The 17,177-nt window shown below is 38.1% G+C and overlaps 1 protein-coding gene across 1 annotated transcript in view; it reads left to right on the top strand.

Annotated features, from left to right (window-relative positions):
* LOC106941546 (leucine-rich repeat-containing protein 16B-like) overlaps nt 1-16,474 on the top strand; it is a 32,120-nt gene extending 15,646 nt beyond the window's left edge. The window contains exons 13-29 of the mRNA XM_015024602.1: nt 900-976; nt 2,428-2,532; nt 3,598-3,667; nt 3,781-3,862; nt 5,048-5,144; nt 6,642-6,696; nt 7,426-7,598; nt 8,799-8,867; nt 10,925-11,018; nt 11,186-11,272; nt 11,915-12,043; nt 12,242-12,358; nt 12,572-12,747; nt 13,659-13,746; nt 14,365-14,454; nt 14,568-14,634; nt 15,878-16,474. Of these exons, the coding sequence (XP_014880088.1) occupies nt 900-976; nt 2,428-2,532; nt 3,598-3,667; nt 3,781-3,862; nt 5,048-5,144; nt 6,642-6,696; nt 7,426-7,598; nt 8,799-8,867; nt 10,925-11,018; nt 11,186-11,272; nt 11,915-12,043; nt 12,242-12,358; nt 12,572-12,747; nt 13,659-13,746; nt 14,365-14,454; nt 14,568-14,634; nt 15,878-16,440 (2,139 nt within the window). The 3' untranslated portion in view covers nt 16,441-16,474. The remainder of the gene's footprint in view (nt 1-899; nt 977-2,427; nt 2,533-3,597; nt 3,668-3,780; nt 3,863-5,047; nt 5,145-6,641; nt 6,697-7,425; nt 7,599-8,798; nt 8,868-10,924; nt 11,019-11,185; nt 11,273-11,914; nt 12,044-12,241; nt 12,359-12,571; nt 12,748-13,658; nt 13,747-14,364; nt 14,455-14,567; nt 14,635-15,877) is intronic.
* The last annotated feature ends 703 nt before the right edge of the window (nt 16,475-17,177 follow it).

The raw sequence follows: 17,177 nt of genomic DNA, 5'->3' as shown, positions 1-17,177 counted from the left end.
AGGAACAAACCATTTCATGCAGAGGGGGGTTCAGGGCTAAAACGGATGTGTGTTTTTTGGTCTGGGAGGGGTAACATTAAAATTTCACTGCTGAAAACAATCTTTGAAAATACAATATGATTAATTTTGCATTTTACAGGATCCCAATTTTTTTTTTTTTATTTCTGTGAACAAAATACAAATAATTAAATTGTGGAGGGCCCCCTGCTGGTCAGGGCCCCTAGAATTATCATCACTTTCCCCCCCCTTTACCACGCCCCTGTGCACAAGTGTAAAACAGTAGAAAACTATTTAAAAACAGTGACACTGTTTAGTAGAATCTCATTGCCTGTTTTTAAGAATCACTCAAAATAAGTCCAGTGAAATCAATTCTGACATCTTGATTTCAGACTGGAGCTGATTCCAGGCTGAAGGAGCATCACACTAAACGCTTGCTTCCCTTTTTCAGTTCGGAAACGTGGAACATGCAAATGAAAAATGCTGTTAGAATGTAAAGAATGGGAATTAACAGATCTATGTAAAAGAGTTTAAGTATGCTGGAGCCAAGCCGAGTAGAGTTTTATAAATCAGGATCATCAGGTGATTGTTTCTCCGTACGCTTAAAGAAGGCCATTCAGCTTTTGCATACAACTCACAATGACGTGCGAGACGTCTGCTACCAGTTACAAACCTTAAAGCACAATGATACACAGTATTTAGTGATTGAAGGCATTTGGTCGAAGCATTCATATATAAACCACCGCCATAATCTAGGAGTGGCAGAAATATTGCAGCTACCAATTTACTTCTAGCTTTCAGAGAAAAACAAGCAACATATTCTGCCATTTTTTAGTTTGTCCTGAAATGTTTCTGCGTCCTCTTCTTTCAGTAACAATTGTTCATTCTAATGTGTCGTGCAGCTATTTGTTTCACTGTCTGCTGGATGTTGTTACAAGCTGACTCACCTGAACCTGGCCAGAAACCCCTTCAGCCACAGGTCAGTTCCACTCTCCAGGAACTGCAGGAATCCATCAGTCTTTGACTTTTCTCAGAAGAACGAACTTTGCGTATGAGCTCCTCTGAACATTACTGAAACACATCATTGCTACACTATATGAAAGATGACCACAGAAATCTGAAAAATACACCCAACTGCACCAGCAGTGCAGGAATACAGATAATCTGCAGTTAGGTACCAGGTTCCGTTTCAGACACTTTCCAGCAACAGACCTGAGACCTAATGCTGACTGATCCACTAATAAATATTGTAGGCTTACAAAGAGACATTTTGATAATTTTACAATAGACAATTTAATTATGATGGTATCCAGGTACTATTTTTATTTGAAAGCAGTAAATGCTGTGTAATTTTTGAGATTAATGTAAAAATGATCTTGTATTTATAATGTTAAAAATTATTGCAAATTTTATCTCAAGTGCAAAGTCATTTGCCATAGATTTATAAGATTTATGATTTATAAATAAAGTGGAATTCTACATGGAAGAGATTGTGACAACCTTAAACTGGAGGTTCTCAGTCCTGGTCCTCAGGGCCGACTGTCCTTCAGGTTTAGGGCTTCCCCTGCCAACACACATCTGACTTAAATTAGGTGATTAAGAGGCTTCTGCAGATGATGACATGCTGAGGAGGTAATAATGTAATTTAAATCAGGTGTGCTGGAACAGAAACGCATCTAAAACATGAGGGACGCCCTGAGGACCAGGGGTAAGAACCTTAAATACCAAATTGTTTAAAGGCTTGTATGTTTTTCCCAAATTGTATGTATCTATGAGTTTAATCAAGGTATATTTCTTTCCTGTAAACATCACAAACTGAGTAAATATGCAATACTTAACAAATCCAACAGAGGGCAGTCTCAGTTTTCACACAGGTCAAAATTATTTTAAATGGGAGGACAACTGCATCTAGTGCAGTGTTTCTCAACCCTGGTCCTCACCCCCCTGCTCTGCATGTTTTAGATGTGCCTCTATTCCAGAACAGCTGATTCAAATGTCTGAATGACCATCAAGTGCTGCAGAAGCCTGTTAATCACCCAGAGATACAATTCAGGTGTGTGGCAGAAGAGAAAAACCTAAAACATGCAGGACGGGGGGGCGGTGAGGACCAGGGTTGAGAAACACTGGTCTAGTGTGTTGTTGCCATCTTCTACAACCCAGCATGGATAGTTGGGATTAATGGACGGATGACTAAAACATCACCTTGTTTTTTACTGTTGTGAAATGTTTCTAATGTTTCCTATTCCCCCATGACAACAATATGAACAATACGGCTTTTCCGAACTGATGATGATATGACCAAAATAACTATAAGACAAAAATAAATGTAACAAAATAATATATATGGACATTAAACGTGTTTTGTGGCTCAGTCCATTGTCAGAATAAGTGTTAGAGTAATGAGGTAATCAACTTTTTACATGTGTGTAGGAAAGTGCGGGAGGTGACCAGGAGTATCCAGGAGTTCTTCAGTCAGAGCTGTGAGCTCAGATACGTTGGCCTGTCTGCAACCAAACTACCTCCACAAGCTCTCAGGTGTGTTTCACTCCCTGCTAAAACTACAGTTCTACACTTTGTTCCACTCTTTATCGGAACCTATTTAATTTGACAAATAATTCATAAACATCTGAACACAGAATTCTGAATTCACAAAACCAAGAATAAACTTTTATTTAAAAAAAAGAAAAACAAGAGGAACAACAAAACGTGAACTGAAGGTGCACAGATTCAAGTGGTGCACTGAGAGGTGAGGTGTACTGCTCTATATCTTCATGGAACTGATACAGAATAGAACCACTCTTAAAAACAAAGCTACAATGAATAACATGATCCCCAATTACCTGAACATGTTTTCGGAGTGTGGATCCTCCCACAGAGAAACCCTGAAGGCTCAGAGGGAATATGGAGACCCCAAACAGAAAGGGCCAGGGGATCATCCAGACAGCAAGGACTGGCGTTAAGGACTGGGACAGATGTCTAGTTTTTATTTGATCTTTTTTTAACTGCTCTCATTCTTATGTAGTTGATCTATGTTAACAAGCTCTGGGGACAAGCAGCCAAAATGGTTTCCTCTGCAGGGTGTCTGGGCTCTCCCTTACCCTTACCCCTTACCCTTACGAGCTTCTCACCCTAGGGTGAGAAGCTCGGTCTTCTGGTAGGGACTCGGAGTAGAGCTGCTGCTTCACCACATCCAGAGGAGCCACATGAAAAGGCTCAGCATCTGGTTAGGATGGATGCCTCCCTGGTGAGGTGTTATAGGCTATACAGTGGGAGGAGAGCAGATGGATGGATGGATGGATGGATGGATGGATGGATGGATGGATGGATGGATGGATGGATGGATGGATGGATGCTGGCAGGGGTGTTTTTAATGTTGGGCATGAGGAAGAAAACCCAATAAAGAAATTAACACAAATCAATACAGTTGAATTTGTGTGTAAAAAAAAAAATGACATGATATCAAGTTATATCCCAAATCTGGAAATTCCTTTTGATCATAGTAAGTCAGTTATTGAGGTATTTTTGCTTGTAAGGTTTGTCTGAAGCAGTTATTCAGCACATTTAACTAACATATGGATCATTTTCTTGTTTTGCAAACAGGTTATTGCTGCAAGGTCTTGCCACCAACACTCGTCTCTTTGGTTTGGAGTTAGATCTCAGTAGTTGTGAGGTAGACACCACACTAACACACTGTTATGCAAATTTCATGGTTTTTAAGTTATAATCTTAAGCAGCAGTAATAAACATAAAGAGTTTTTTTTATTTTTGTATATGTGTGTGTAGCTGTGTTCAGCAGGGGCCCAGGTGATACAGGAGCACATCTCTGAGGCGAAAGCGATCAGAAGTTTGGATATTTCTGACAACAGTATGCAAAACCACACTGTGTGCACCACAAACTGCTCTGGATGGGGTGAAGCCTAGGGCGAGCTACAGGGGGCACCAAGTCCAAACCGAGTGGACACAGAGGCAGACTCCCTTTCTGGGAATCACCCAACAAAAGAAAAATATTTTTAAAACAAAAATTGCTTCCATGTTCAGGGTTCAAATAAATAAGACAATGAGAAATTGTTGAATTTGGAGTGTAACAATTTCTTTCTACTTTCTGATTAAAAAATAACAACAATGCACTCCAGTGATGTAGCCACAGTTATTTTCAATTTAATGCACTTCACTTTACTTAAATAAATCTGATTGAACAATAAAAGTAATGCATTAGCATATTGCATTATACACTGATTCAATTTATAATCAAACATATCTAATTAAATAGAAATAATTCCAAAACACTTCAATTATATTTAGACTGACGTTCACAGTCAGTTACAAACAGTTCAACTGCAGCCAGTTATAGAACAACACAGTGAGATTCAGTTGATCATCAATTGCCAATTAGTACAAATCTGTCTATATATGAAACCAGCAGATTGAAACAAAGGTTCACTTCACTGCAATCCCCTATTATTTGAAAGCACAGGATGACAGTGGGGAGGAACAGCTTCCTTGTAACAGGAAGAAACTTCTAGCAAAATCATGTCAAGAAAAGAGGGTTGACTGAATGACTCATTAATATTAAGAAAGCTAATGATGATATGACACCTTTCTACCAAAGGTAAGGAAACTATTGCCAGTAATAACTTCACAACTGTGTGTTTTTACAAGCTAAAAAAACTTAATTTTTCCTTTCAGGGACAGTAAAAGTACCTGAAATGATTTAGAAGCTCACCTGGGGGGGAAGGTCCGTGTATTTTCAGGCAGTTCGTTTTTTCGTTTGAAATGAAAAATGAGAAAACGGAAATAGATTTGTTTTTTCGTTTTTTGTTTACTAAACCAAAATCGGAAAGGTTAGGGTCTGTGTAGGTCCACAAATCCAATTTCCGATTTTGGTGTTCTAAACAGAAAACGAAAAAACAAGTCTATTTCCTTTTTCTCATTTTCCATTTAAAACAAAACAACGAACTGCCTGAAAATATATGGACCAAAAATCCATCTGATTAGTTATCAGCTTTGTGACAGTGTCTCCTGTGTTTCACCAACTGCTGTGTAATTACAGGTTTTGAGAATGACATGGTGACTCTGGTTCTGTCTGTTGGTCGATGCCAGTCTCTTCATCACCTTGCTCTTGGAAGGAACTTTGCCATGAAATCCAGGTCTTGTGAAGAAGACACACAAATTATTTTACTCTGAAGCTGTTAGATCTGCTGCTAATTTAGTTTAAGCAACTGAGATAAACAAATCATCTATACAATTATGTATCCCATGTTGCCAAACAGCTCTGACTGATTAAGGGCTTAGTTGGACATTGAGACATTTGTGACCTGCTGGTTGCTGTCGGCTACAGCCCCTTTATATCAGAGTATGCTGTCCTATGAGTGAAAGTCAAGCATTCAATGCATCTGGAAATGTTTCACAACGCTTCAGTTTTTTTTTTCAAATGTAGCTACGATACAGCCTTATTGTACTGTGCTAAATTAATATTTTTCCTCAATTCTACACACAAATACCTCATTATGACATTGTTGAAAATCTTTTTTTCAGTTTTGCAAATTTACTAAAATAAGAAAATATTTATGTAAACATAATTTTTAAAAATGTTTTTATCTTTAATGAGTTTGCAAAAACACTCAACACTTCCCCACATCGTCACATACCTCACGCCCCACCAACAACTTCAAAATAAATTCATTTACGTTTGTCACACTTGCAATAAGAACTTTTGAAATCAGCTAATAGTTTGGGTGAGTAAATTTCCAAGTCTATGAGAAAAGCATCACATAAGTATGCTTGTGTTACTAAGGTTGCTCCATGGTACGCTTCAGCAGTGAGTGTGGAGACCACAGCCCCATCCCTCAGCACCTGATGGAGGCAGAGATGGAACCCGGGTCACAGACATCCAGAGACTTTTTTAAAGTTAACAAAATCAATGCTGCTTATATGATTGAAAACCTAGATTTGCAGTAAAATATTACTAAGTGTGATGTGGATCACAACAAAACGATGATGTTCTGCATGCTCTCCTATTCCTCCTCTTGGCAGCAGTAATGGATACTTTGTCTCAAATTGACTTTTTGCAGTTCAGTTTTAAAATCCTCCTCTGACACTGGTGAACAAGGTTAAAAGAAACAAGCAGTAATATCAGGACACATATTAAGTAAGACACTCATAGTATTCCTTCATGTTTCTGACAGTATATCAGACTCAACACATACAAACACATTTATGTTTACGCTCTGTTTTAATAGGACTTGTTGATAATTAGTTTGGAGCAAATTTCACCGGTTCTCCAGTTAACAAAACTATTGCTCCTGCTTCACAGATGTGCTTTGTTTTAAATTACAGAAAACATAATACTGCTATTTGAGCTGCACTCTGGGCAGCTCCCTCACCCACAGCACAAGAATCCAATTTATATGTTACTTATTACAGTTTACCAAGCCAAAAACATGAAGATAAACTGAAAGTGCTAAATAATGGGTGCAGCTTAAATGATCAGGCCTGCAGAAGGTATCAAAGCTCAATTAGATTTGGGCCCTGGGAATAGATTTCTTATATTTTCCAAACATACTAGTAAATTATTGTCAAATTATTGTCAAATGTTCCTGACATGTTGCTATGTGTTTGCATGCTTTTGTCTTAATTCGGATCAGAGCTCTCACCGACCTTCTTCATCGTATAGCGCAGCTCATTCAGGATGAAGAGTGTGTGAGTGATATTGTTATTTTCCTCTCATTTATTTAGTGTAAGTTATTAACATTATTCCCTCATTTCAGCACAGTTTCATAAAATGTTAGATTGACTTGCCTTCTTGAGTCATAATTCATATTTAGAACCATATTCAGATTCATGCCACCAAAGTGTGGAAAGCTACTTTCACATAGGAAGCAGCATGCTTATTACAGGGCAGAAAAAGTCGCAAAAATGTTTTACAGGATATCAGTTGTTGAACAAAGATGTGTCAGTCACTGTTACCTGACAGCAAGAAAAGACAATTGTTTTAAGCATAAAATATAAAAATCTCATTTCTGTCGCGTTTTAATCTCAGTTTTGAGTCCAAAATTGTTAGACAGTGTTGATCTATATGTCTTTAATCTTGTGTCAAAACCTCCTGAGACATTGCTTGCTTCATGTGCGTATTGGTTTTTGTAGACATGCATCAGGTTGTCTCTGATTCAAGGCACTCTGTGCATCGCAAAGCTCTGCTCTGCCATCAAGCAACACATTCACAAAAGCAATGCTCAGAACTTCTATGTGAAAACATCTGTAAACCCTCATCAGACTGTAGTATTTAATATTATTGTTAATATAAATGTAATTAATACTTAGTGGAGGGCTTTCTGAGGCCTCTACTAATGTAATGCAGTGTAAAGGGCTCTAGATGATTTTTAATTCCATGTTTATTTCTTCTTGCCAATCCTATGTGAATGTCTGCAGCCCCTGCAGTCTCTCTCAGTGTCTGACTCTAAGTTGAAAACAGGGATGCACATTCTGCTCAGCGCTCTAGGGGGTCATGCTACTCTAACTGAGCTGGACATCAGTGGAAACAATATTGGAGACACTGGAGCCAAAATGCTGGCAAAAGCCCTGATGACCAACACCATGCTGAGGTACAGAAAGAAGCAGAAACACTTGATCTGATGTCATGTTGTTTCCTGTCTCACTGAGTACTCCAGTGTGTCAGATAATGCATGTGACATGGGTCTTAACATGAGAAATGTGACTATGATGTTAAAGCTTTCATTATATTTTTTCTGTCTTTAAGGATCAATTGGCGGTCAGGAGACAAAACTTAAATGCTCTCTGAATTGTCCTCTTGGTCAAACAGTTATTAGCTGAATTAATCAGAAAGTCGGTTGAACTTCTCTGAGCCATGTATTCAGCATTCAGTCCCTGTGCTGCATATGAGATGAAATAATGTTGATATTGTGTCACCGCTGCGATATTAGGATGGCATTTATGCCATGTTCAAAGCAGTAGCACCATATAGTGCTACTGTTTTGAACAGTAGCACTATATGGTGCTACTGTTGTATAACTACATGGTGTTTTTATAGTGTCCAAAGTTGTCAAGGTCATACATTCAGTCATGATTTGTTGCAGCCTGACCTGGCTGGTGTTTGAAAGATGTTGGAGCATTATTACCTAAGACAACATATATTCCTATGACAATTAGAGCCAAGATATGCAACAGCATGAGAGAGGGATTGTTAGCCGAGGTATTGGGAGCCAAGAAATCTGTAAATCGTCAAATTTGTTTCATTTTGTAATATTGTGTATTGAAGTAGGGCACTGAAACAATTGTGGTCAAATTGTGTTTAAATAAAGTAACGCTTAGTTTTACTTTATTTAGAAAAACAGAAAATGACCCAAGCTAAAACAAAAAAAAAATTGAGTCATCAACAAGTGTTGACATCATGTCAAAAAAACCAAACATTTATTTATTTAACCTTCATTTTAATCAGGAGAACCAGTTCTCAACTGCAAACATGACCTAACATGTTTATATCAGTTCTACCTTGGAATCTAAGATATCAATGTGAGTAGCTGCCAGGTGCTCCTCAACCAGCAGCAGATTTTTTATATTTGTTATTCTTAATTCATCAGGTTGCTACTGAGAAGAGCCAAACTGTTTCTTCAATTGTTATCCTAACAGTGACAATAAAAACAAAGTCAAATTCCTATAATTCACCAAATAAAGACAATAAAAATAGAGACAAGATTGTGACGAGAGCACTTTACAAACTTATTGACAACTGCTTTTTCTTTCTGGGGGTTGCAGCAGCTAGACCTTTGTCTTTGTCCTTCTAGGTCTCTAACCTGGGACAGAAACAACGTCACTGCCAGGGGTTTCCAGGATGTGGCAGATGCCTTGGAAAGGTATTGCTCTTACACACACACTTACTATATCTTTCTATATTCACAAGGACTTTTCATTAACTTCCATTTGTCTTTCAATCATTTCTGTAGCCTAAGCCTCACCCATACCCCAAGCCTAACCATTGCCAGTATATACCAGACCTAACCAGCCAGCTGCTAGCAGGAGCAGGCAAAAGCAAAAGTAGATTTCAGTGATTTTCAGTGTTAGATGTGTTCTCTGTTATATGAACCTCTTCTACAGTCCATCCTGGACCAACACACGTTTACAGACTTCAGGAAATACAAGCTCATCAATTGGGGGGACATTTGCCATTAGCAACATAAAGTACAAAGGTGGAAGATTCATAGAAAAAAATCTGAGATAATTTTTGTCATTTTTATTTTGGGTCTACAAATACAAAACATTAATTTTTAATCAGCCTCTTTGTGCCCCTTAGCCTCTAATCACATTCAGATTGTGCAGTAAATAAAATGTGACATCATGAACAAAGAATACATTTTGCACCTGATTAGTGTATTTATACTGACATCTAATGGTAACACTTTATTTGAAGGGGGCTGAATAAGACTGACATGACACTTTCATAAACATGACATAACACCTGTCATGAACATGAATAAGCCTTCATGAATATTTATGACTGTTGTCATAAAGCGTCACCAATAAATCATTACTGTTTAAACTTTACCTTTAATAACATAAAGTTACCTCATTTTTAAAGTGCAATCAGTAATACTTTTATAAAAAAATTTATATCAGTAATGATTTTTTAGTTAATGTCAAGTTGTCATAACAAAGACATTTTGAATAATGTCAACTTTGTATTAAAAGTGTCATAATTTACCGAATGACGCTTTATGACAACAGTCATAAATATTCATGAAGGCTTATTCATGTTCATGACAGGTTTTTATGACAGTGTCATGTCAGTCTTATTCACCCACCTTCAAATAAAGTGTTACCCATCTAATTAGTGTCACTTGCTTTTTCGGATAATGGGATCAGACAATAAAGATAGAGGAGATAAGTAATGCATGAAGTTTGGAAATTTCCAAAAGTTACATACTAGTATTTGATCATCAATAGGTAATCAAACAAACATGAATTATGAATTTATATGTAGCCAGAGGTAGAACTAAAAATAAAGAAATATCATCTATCTTTTAGAGGCATTATGAGGAATGAAAAAGCAAACTGACAGAACTAAATATTTCAATACAAGATTTTTACTGTGTGAATTTAAGTAAATATACAGTGTATCCCCAATACTTACAAAACGTACAAAAAAATTTAACACAAGTGTGATTAAGATTTAAAATATTGATTATGATTTTGTATTGTTTTGATTTTGTCTCCCACATTTACCTAAAGATCAGGCTTCACTGACGACTCCATTGCAAGGGCCCACAAGACAGAAACTTGCTGGCTTATTGGAAAATGGAACAAAAGCTGAAAATCTTTCAAAATATATTTTTATAAATAGATAAGCAAGACAAAAACTCACTTTTGTTGGCACACCTTCCTTGTCACACCTTCTATGCCACGTGGGGTTATTTTGAAAATAATGTAAATGAACAGTCATTATTGGCACACCCGGTTATATCTCTATATGGCTAAAATAAATTAATGAGAAAAAATGTTTCATATTTAATTCCAAGAAGTCCTCATGGAATGGAACGACAGCTATTTATTTATATTCTAAAAGTTTGTTAGTAGGAAGTTTTATCTGTACATTTTGCCACAGTTTTTCATTCATGATCTTCAAATGGCCTGAAGTGAAGATGAGTTTGACACCCTTGTTTTAGATGCTGAATTGCATGGTACATCTTCATTAAACCGAAAAATAACCCACAGGAAAACTTTTGGCATCAAGACTTAACAGGGCTAATAACTTCAGTAATCTCTAAGTGGGGAAAAATTGCTTTTTAGGAATGTATTTGTAAACCTTTACCTCACATTTCTGAATAGACCATGTTTCTGTACAGGCATGTATAATAAACAACTTTTTGTGTTCAGTTGTAAATGCACGTTGATGGAGGTTTTCTGTGTTTTGTAGGAACTTTACTCTACAGAAGATGTCTCCTCCCTTGGCTGATATCACACAGAGTTACCGCAGCAACCCAGAGCAAACAAAAGAAGCCCTGAGCAAGGTTGTTTATTCATTTAAGTGTGTTTGCATGTGAGTGTGCATAAAAATATATAATTAAACAAGGATGGAATATAGGAAATGAACTGACTCTGTTTTTCAGTGTTGTAGGATTTATTCTGGAAATGAAGGAAAAAGTTGTGGTTTTCATTTTAATCATTTTTTGTCCAGATTCAGCAGTGTCTGTCCAGAAACAACATGAGAAATCCTGGCAGTGTGGAACTCCAGCAGGTGTTCAGGAGCCAACAGTCTGAGAAGGTATGAAACAGATACTGTAACCATGGCTGTGCTTACAGCTGGATTTTCCACATAACTGGAACACTGCATTAGGTCCTACACACACAAATTGACTGTTTTTAGAACTAAAACATTTTCTCAACAACAAAAATGTATGTGCACAAAATGTCTTGGATTCTAATCAAAATTTATTACATTTTCTTTCTCGGGATGTGGCGAAAATAGAGATTAGGAATGTTCTACTTCTTATTTTCAGCATAGCATGAATGTTACTGAACAGAGACTGATAAAATGGACAAATGAAACCTCATTATATACTGAGTAAACAGATCTATGAAGATGTGAGGGGTTCTCACTTGAAAAGCAAGTTGGCCTAAAACCATTTAGAACTTTATATATCTACAGCAGAATTGCCATATAACTATGTGGGGGGCTGTGGCAGCAAGGCGTGACAGTGTGAGCAATTTTTTTTATTCATCAGAGACTTCTTTAGCTTAAAATCAGTCTTCACTGGAAACAGCCAGGAAAAAGCAAGACACATTTTGAATAATTATTTTAAAATGATTAGATTTTTGTTGCAGTTCTCAGCTCAGCTCAGCTCAGGCCAGGCTCCCCAGTTTTAATATGTTTTTCTCCATTTTTCCATTTTGTCCTTAATTTCAGATGATCCAAGGTATGTGTCGACAGCTGGAAGACACCCTGCAGCGTGTAAGCCACTGTAATACCCAGGCAGTCCAGAATGATATCATGGCTGCACATGAAGTGCTCCAAAATGCCAGAGAGTCTCTGAAGGTAAATGTTTCAGTTTCATTTTTGGAAAAATAAGAAATTATGTTGTTGTGAGTCTAAGATTTCACAATCTCTGTGTATTTTATCGTAACTTACAAAAAATCAGTTTTAAAATATTCTGTATGGAGAATAATCAAGTTTCAACTTTCTGTCAGTCATCCTCACTTTTGCTTTCTTGTCTTTCGGGGTTTTCATATGCAGCTGCTTCCATCTCTGTGTGATGAGAGCAGGAAGTGTTCACCTGATGGAGACTGGGTGATGGATATCTTATCTGATGCTGCCTTGGTACTAACTCAGGAAATCAAAAAAGACTTTCAGGTACACATATATTAAATTATCTGATAGTCACAGATTTTATATGTATAGACTAGTTTTGTAAAATTTGGTTTATTAAAGTGCTGGACTTACAACATGTTTTTTAGCACAGTGACTCATCAAAGATCCATTACAGGTTTAGTTGTGAAAGAGGTCTTTGTGTTTCCTGTCATACTCTGGACTCTTGATCTAAACTTATGATCTTGATTGTTTTAGGAGCTGGGTCAAGACTTGGTGGGTTATGCGGAAACGGTGTGTCCAAAGGTGGTGCAGCGCTCCAGTGTCTGCAAGAGCCTATCAGAGTGCATATCTAAAAGAAGCAAGCAGGCAGGAATATTCCTAAGAAGCACCCTGGTGGAAACCGCAGGGCAAATCATCAGCACCAGATTGAGGTAAAAACAAGGGCACTTTGTTTTTGAACTAAGCTCATGTGCATGTTACTTAAATGTATTTTTTTTGTTGTTGTTGTCATTTTCATAATAATTCACTAGCTTTAATTTCCCACTTGTGGGGCCAATAAAGGATTATCTTATCTTATCTAGTCTGGTCTTGTCTAGCATATAACCAGTTATTTCATTCTAAGTTATCTATACTTTGTAAATGTTTGCACATACTTCATATTGTTGAAGTCAAAGTGAACCTAACCAGCTGCAGTTTCTAAATCTGCCTAGGACTTTTCCATTGAAAGAACTCTAGTTCTTAAACTGATTCAGTTCAGGCCTTCAAACTTCACTGTTCTGCTGAACAACAACCTTTCCCTCCAGTTTGGGGAGCCAACCATTCACTGTTAACAGGGATTGTTACACTGAGCATTAAGAGAATAAAGTAGTAAGATAGCTGAACTGTGCACATTACTTATTTGTTTATATTGTTTTCATTCTTACTGTACATATCAGAAAGACTGCTATCATTAACCAACAGAGAAGCTATTACCTTTGTACAGTGGTGCTCTTAACAGGTGATAGTGAAGATGGTGTGCCATCTGCTATCCAGCAGAAGACACAAAATAAAAATCAAATGCAGTGTTTTCACAACAGCCCACTGCACATGCTTTGCTGTTTTGCTTGTTTGTTTCTTTAAGTTGATTGGCTTTTTTCCTGTTGGTGACTTCCTGGGTGATAGAGCACTCTGTGTCTGAGTTTTCTCACTGTTTGAGCTGTGGAACCTTTTAATCTGCGAAAACACACGATACTGGTACAGTATCCAGAATGGGCTTCAAAATATGTTGGTAAAAATGCTTATATGAGTGCTGTAAAACATGGGCTACATCACACTGCAACTTCTCTGTTTTGTATCTTTCCAGTGAATTGAGACAAACACTGACTGTGACTCTGGTTGAAAGCATGATAGAACAGATTCTACAAGATCTGACTGAAGCACAGGACAAGATGGTAACTCTGACTGGTTTTGCACTAAACACTATGTTTGAAACTAAGATTGTCTAATTTAGTACAGCTGACACAATGTAACCCCTGATAAACAACCACTAACTCTCCACTGAGAATAAAACTACAAATGTGCAAAAATGGATCTTTCAGCTGCTAAGCCATTACTGGTCAAAACAAAGCACTCTTATCAAGCAACTAAACATTCTCATTTTGTTAAACATGAGAATTGTGTTGCATACAATACTGAAATTGTTGCAGTTCTTAAATTTTTCAGATCCTGTACAACAAAAATCACCAAATAATCAGGAAAACGTGGGGATTACCCTGTATTCTGCATTACTAAACCCGTAGCAAGCAACAGCTATCAAAACGTCATCAGGAAAGCCTGAGCAGAAGTCTGTGTGCTTTACATTTAACCCTGCTGCAGTAGACATGACTCAAGCGACTGAGAATATGCAGAGGCACAAAATCGTTAGCAGTTATTTACCTCATGCAGTCCCACTGTTCATTGGATGATGAACACGATTATATATTCAGCATTGTGTTGATCTGGACTGAAAAATCCTGCTGTGTGTAAATATTCAGTTGTAAACATTGACATTTCTCTCACTTCATGTTTAGGACTCCCTAATAAGCGAAAATCCTTCCAGTGGTCAAAGAATCAATATCCCAGAGCTTCGACTGACTGACAGTGATTTCCCAACTGATGATGTAAGAGACACACACTAGTTCTTCCTCATATTGTGCTGTTTAGAAAACATAAACATATATTTATGAGGTGAACTTTTAACTTTGTTCCTTGTTATTCTCCTCTGTATCTGCAGTACAGTCCAGCATTCTGGAGGAGCAGTTTGCTTTCTAAGAGCCTAAGGCCTGCTGCTTCAATCAAAAGTAAGACAAAGCAACTGTTAGCAACAGCTCACTGAGATGCAGAGTTGTTGCATTCCCAGATAATAATTGGTCACTTTGAAATGTTCCATATTTGCGGCCTGATTACCTTTGCTGCATGTCTTCCCCTCTTTTATTACCCACTTTCCTGTCTGACAGCTGCTAAATAAACTCCTCTAGAGCTGCCAAAACCTATAACAAAATGGTGATATTCTGAACACTAGCTCAGAACATCACTATCAGGGTTTTCATGTGTCAGTCCTATATGGGCCACACCTTCAATACGCCACATTTGCAAGGAAAATGCATCAGTGGGATGAGCAGCATGCTTTAATATGAGTAACTCCCATGAGTACCCTGGTAAATCCTCTATACTAGTGTAATATGATCAGATGTTTAATTCAGTAATGAAATTTTAAGTCGACTAACCAGTTCAAACCGTTTTCCTACCAAACTCATCATGATAGTCTGTTTACCAGGATAGTTTGTGGTCCCCTGCTGTTGTCTTCTTGTATCTTGTGCCCTGTGTAACCAATCTGTGGCTTACACTCAGCATTGTCTGACTAATTGGAGCATAGCTTGCTTACTTACTTTCACACCACTGACTTTCAGCTGTGGAGAGAAAAGAGAGACCAGAAAATGGAGGAGGGAGTGTTGAAGGAAAGTGAAGGAAACATGGGCAGATTTTGGACACAGCTCTCAGTTCCCACTTCTGTTTTGTGAAAGCCTCACTACTGTAAAAGTTAAAGTAATACTCATTTTTATGTGGATTTTATTAATAATATTCCTGGTTTTACTGATTTAGTTAATGAACTGGAGGTAGATATTTAAGTGTTATTCAATTTAGACATTTTGTTTTTGACACAGTGAAAGTAAAGGATTGATAGTCTTGGAGCCTGCTATGTTATCTCTTGGCTCTATGCTAAAACTGTGTTGTTCTCTTTCGTACAGTATGACCACAACATCCATCTGCTGCTCTGTTTACTCCCTTTCTGTTCTCAGCTCCCTACACTCATCCTCCCACCCTCTTTATATCCACACTAACCCCTCCTCCTCCTCCTTTTTCTGTTTTTCTTGCTGCACTGTTCTCCACATTCCCTCTGTATGCATTTTTTTCAGGTTGAAATATATATGTAGGATATCAAATGCTTAGGCTAATGCTAAGGTGCCAGTCTTTCCTTCTTTCCTTTCTTCTTACATCCATTCCTCTGTGTGCCTCTCCTCAGTGATGTTGCTTAATTTTCAGGTCTCTTGGATGCAGACTGTGAGCAACACACCAGAGAGAGAAGAACAGAGAGAGAGAGGGGAGGAGCTGCCAGAGAGGATGATGGAGGAGGAAGGTGTGCGCTCCCACAGTTGCCACTCTCAGCCTCAAGTCCCTCCCTTTCCCCTTCTACTTCCTTGTCCCCCTCCCCCCAACTACAGAGGAGGAGGAGGTTGATGGAGGGGGAGGTGGCATCAGCGGATACTGCAGAAGCAGTATCAGGAGATAGTGGAGCATCGCTCAGCCCTCCTCCCAGCCGCCCCCCTATCTACTCCATCCCTTATAAAGCTCCAAAACAGGAGACAGCTGATGGTGGAGGCCTAAACGGACAACAGGCTCGCTTCCCTGGCTGCAGCCCCAGCACAGGCCCCCACCCTGGCTCTGGATTCTCTGTTTCTCCCATGGAGCCTCTACCAAGTCAGGGACAGACTCTAAGGCACTACACTGCCTCCCGACCACGGCCACGGCGCACACACACGCAACCCCCCACCTCCAGGCCTCAGGTGAGATCACAGGCATCTGCACATCAAAAACACACAAATTAGCACATACAGCAGCATGATTCTATCTATCTATCTATCTATCTATCTATCTATCTATCTATCTATCTATCTATCTATCTATCTATCTATCTATCTATCTATCTATCTATCTACTGTATGATTGTGTATGTAGGTGTTTGCCTGTACTAAGACTCATACGTTCCAACTGTTCTCAAGCCACTCTTCCTCGATTTCTCTCTTGAAAATGCATTCTTTATTTCAATTATTCATGTTTTCATATTACTGGAAGTCTGTGTGTCTGCACTTCCCAACAAGCCATGTCTGTACACCCATTTACAGCTCTGGAAAAAATTAAGAGACCTCTTAAAATTATCAGTTTCTCTGATTTTACTTTTCAAAGATACATGTTTGAGTGAAATGAACATTGTTCTTTTATCCTATGAACTACTGACAACACGTCTCTGAAATTCCAAGCAAAAATGTAGTGTTTATTTGCAGTTTGCAAAAAATTAGAAATGGTAAAAAAAAATGCAGTGCTTTCAGATCTCAAATAATGCAAAGAAAACAAGTTCATATTTGTTTAGAAACAACAATACTAATGTAATGCCCTGGTGCTAAACCCTTTAGTGACTTATGAACTAACGTTAAAGTCTATTTTCTGACCTACACAGAGTCAGGAGAAGGACTTCAGAACTACCTGGTGAACTCATGTGAACTCACTGCTGTTCACATTCTAGGATGTGAACAGCAGTGTTCTGGATCAGCTTCAGCTGTTTGAT

This window comes from Poecilia latipinna, unplaced genomic scaffold, assembly GCF_001443285.1.
Source record: "Poecilia latipinna isolate Pla-1442-1.1 unplaced genomic scaffold, P_latipinna-1.0 Scaffold3738, whole genome shotgun sequence".
Lineage (NCBI taxonomy): Eukaryota > Metazoa > Chordata > Actinopteri > Cyprinodontiformes > Poeciliidae > Poecilia > Poecilia latipinna.
The sequence above is the reverse complement of the archived record's forward strand: the minus strand, read 5'-3'. Positions and strand labels throughout refer to the sequence as shown.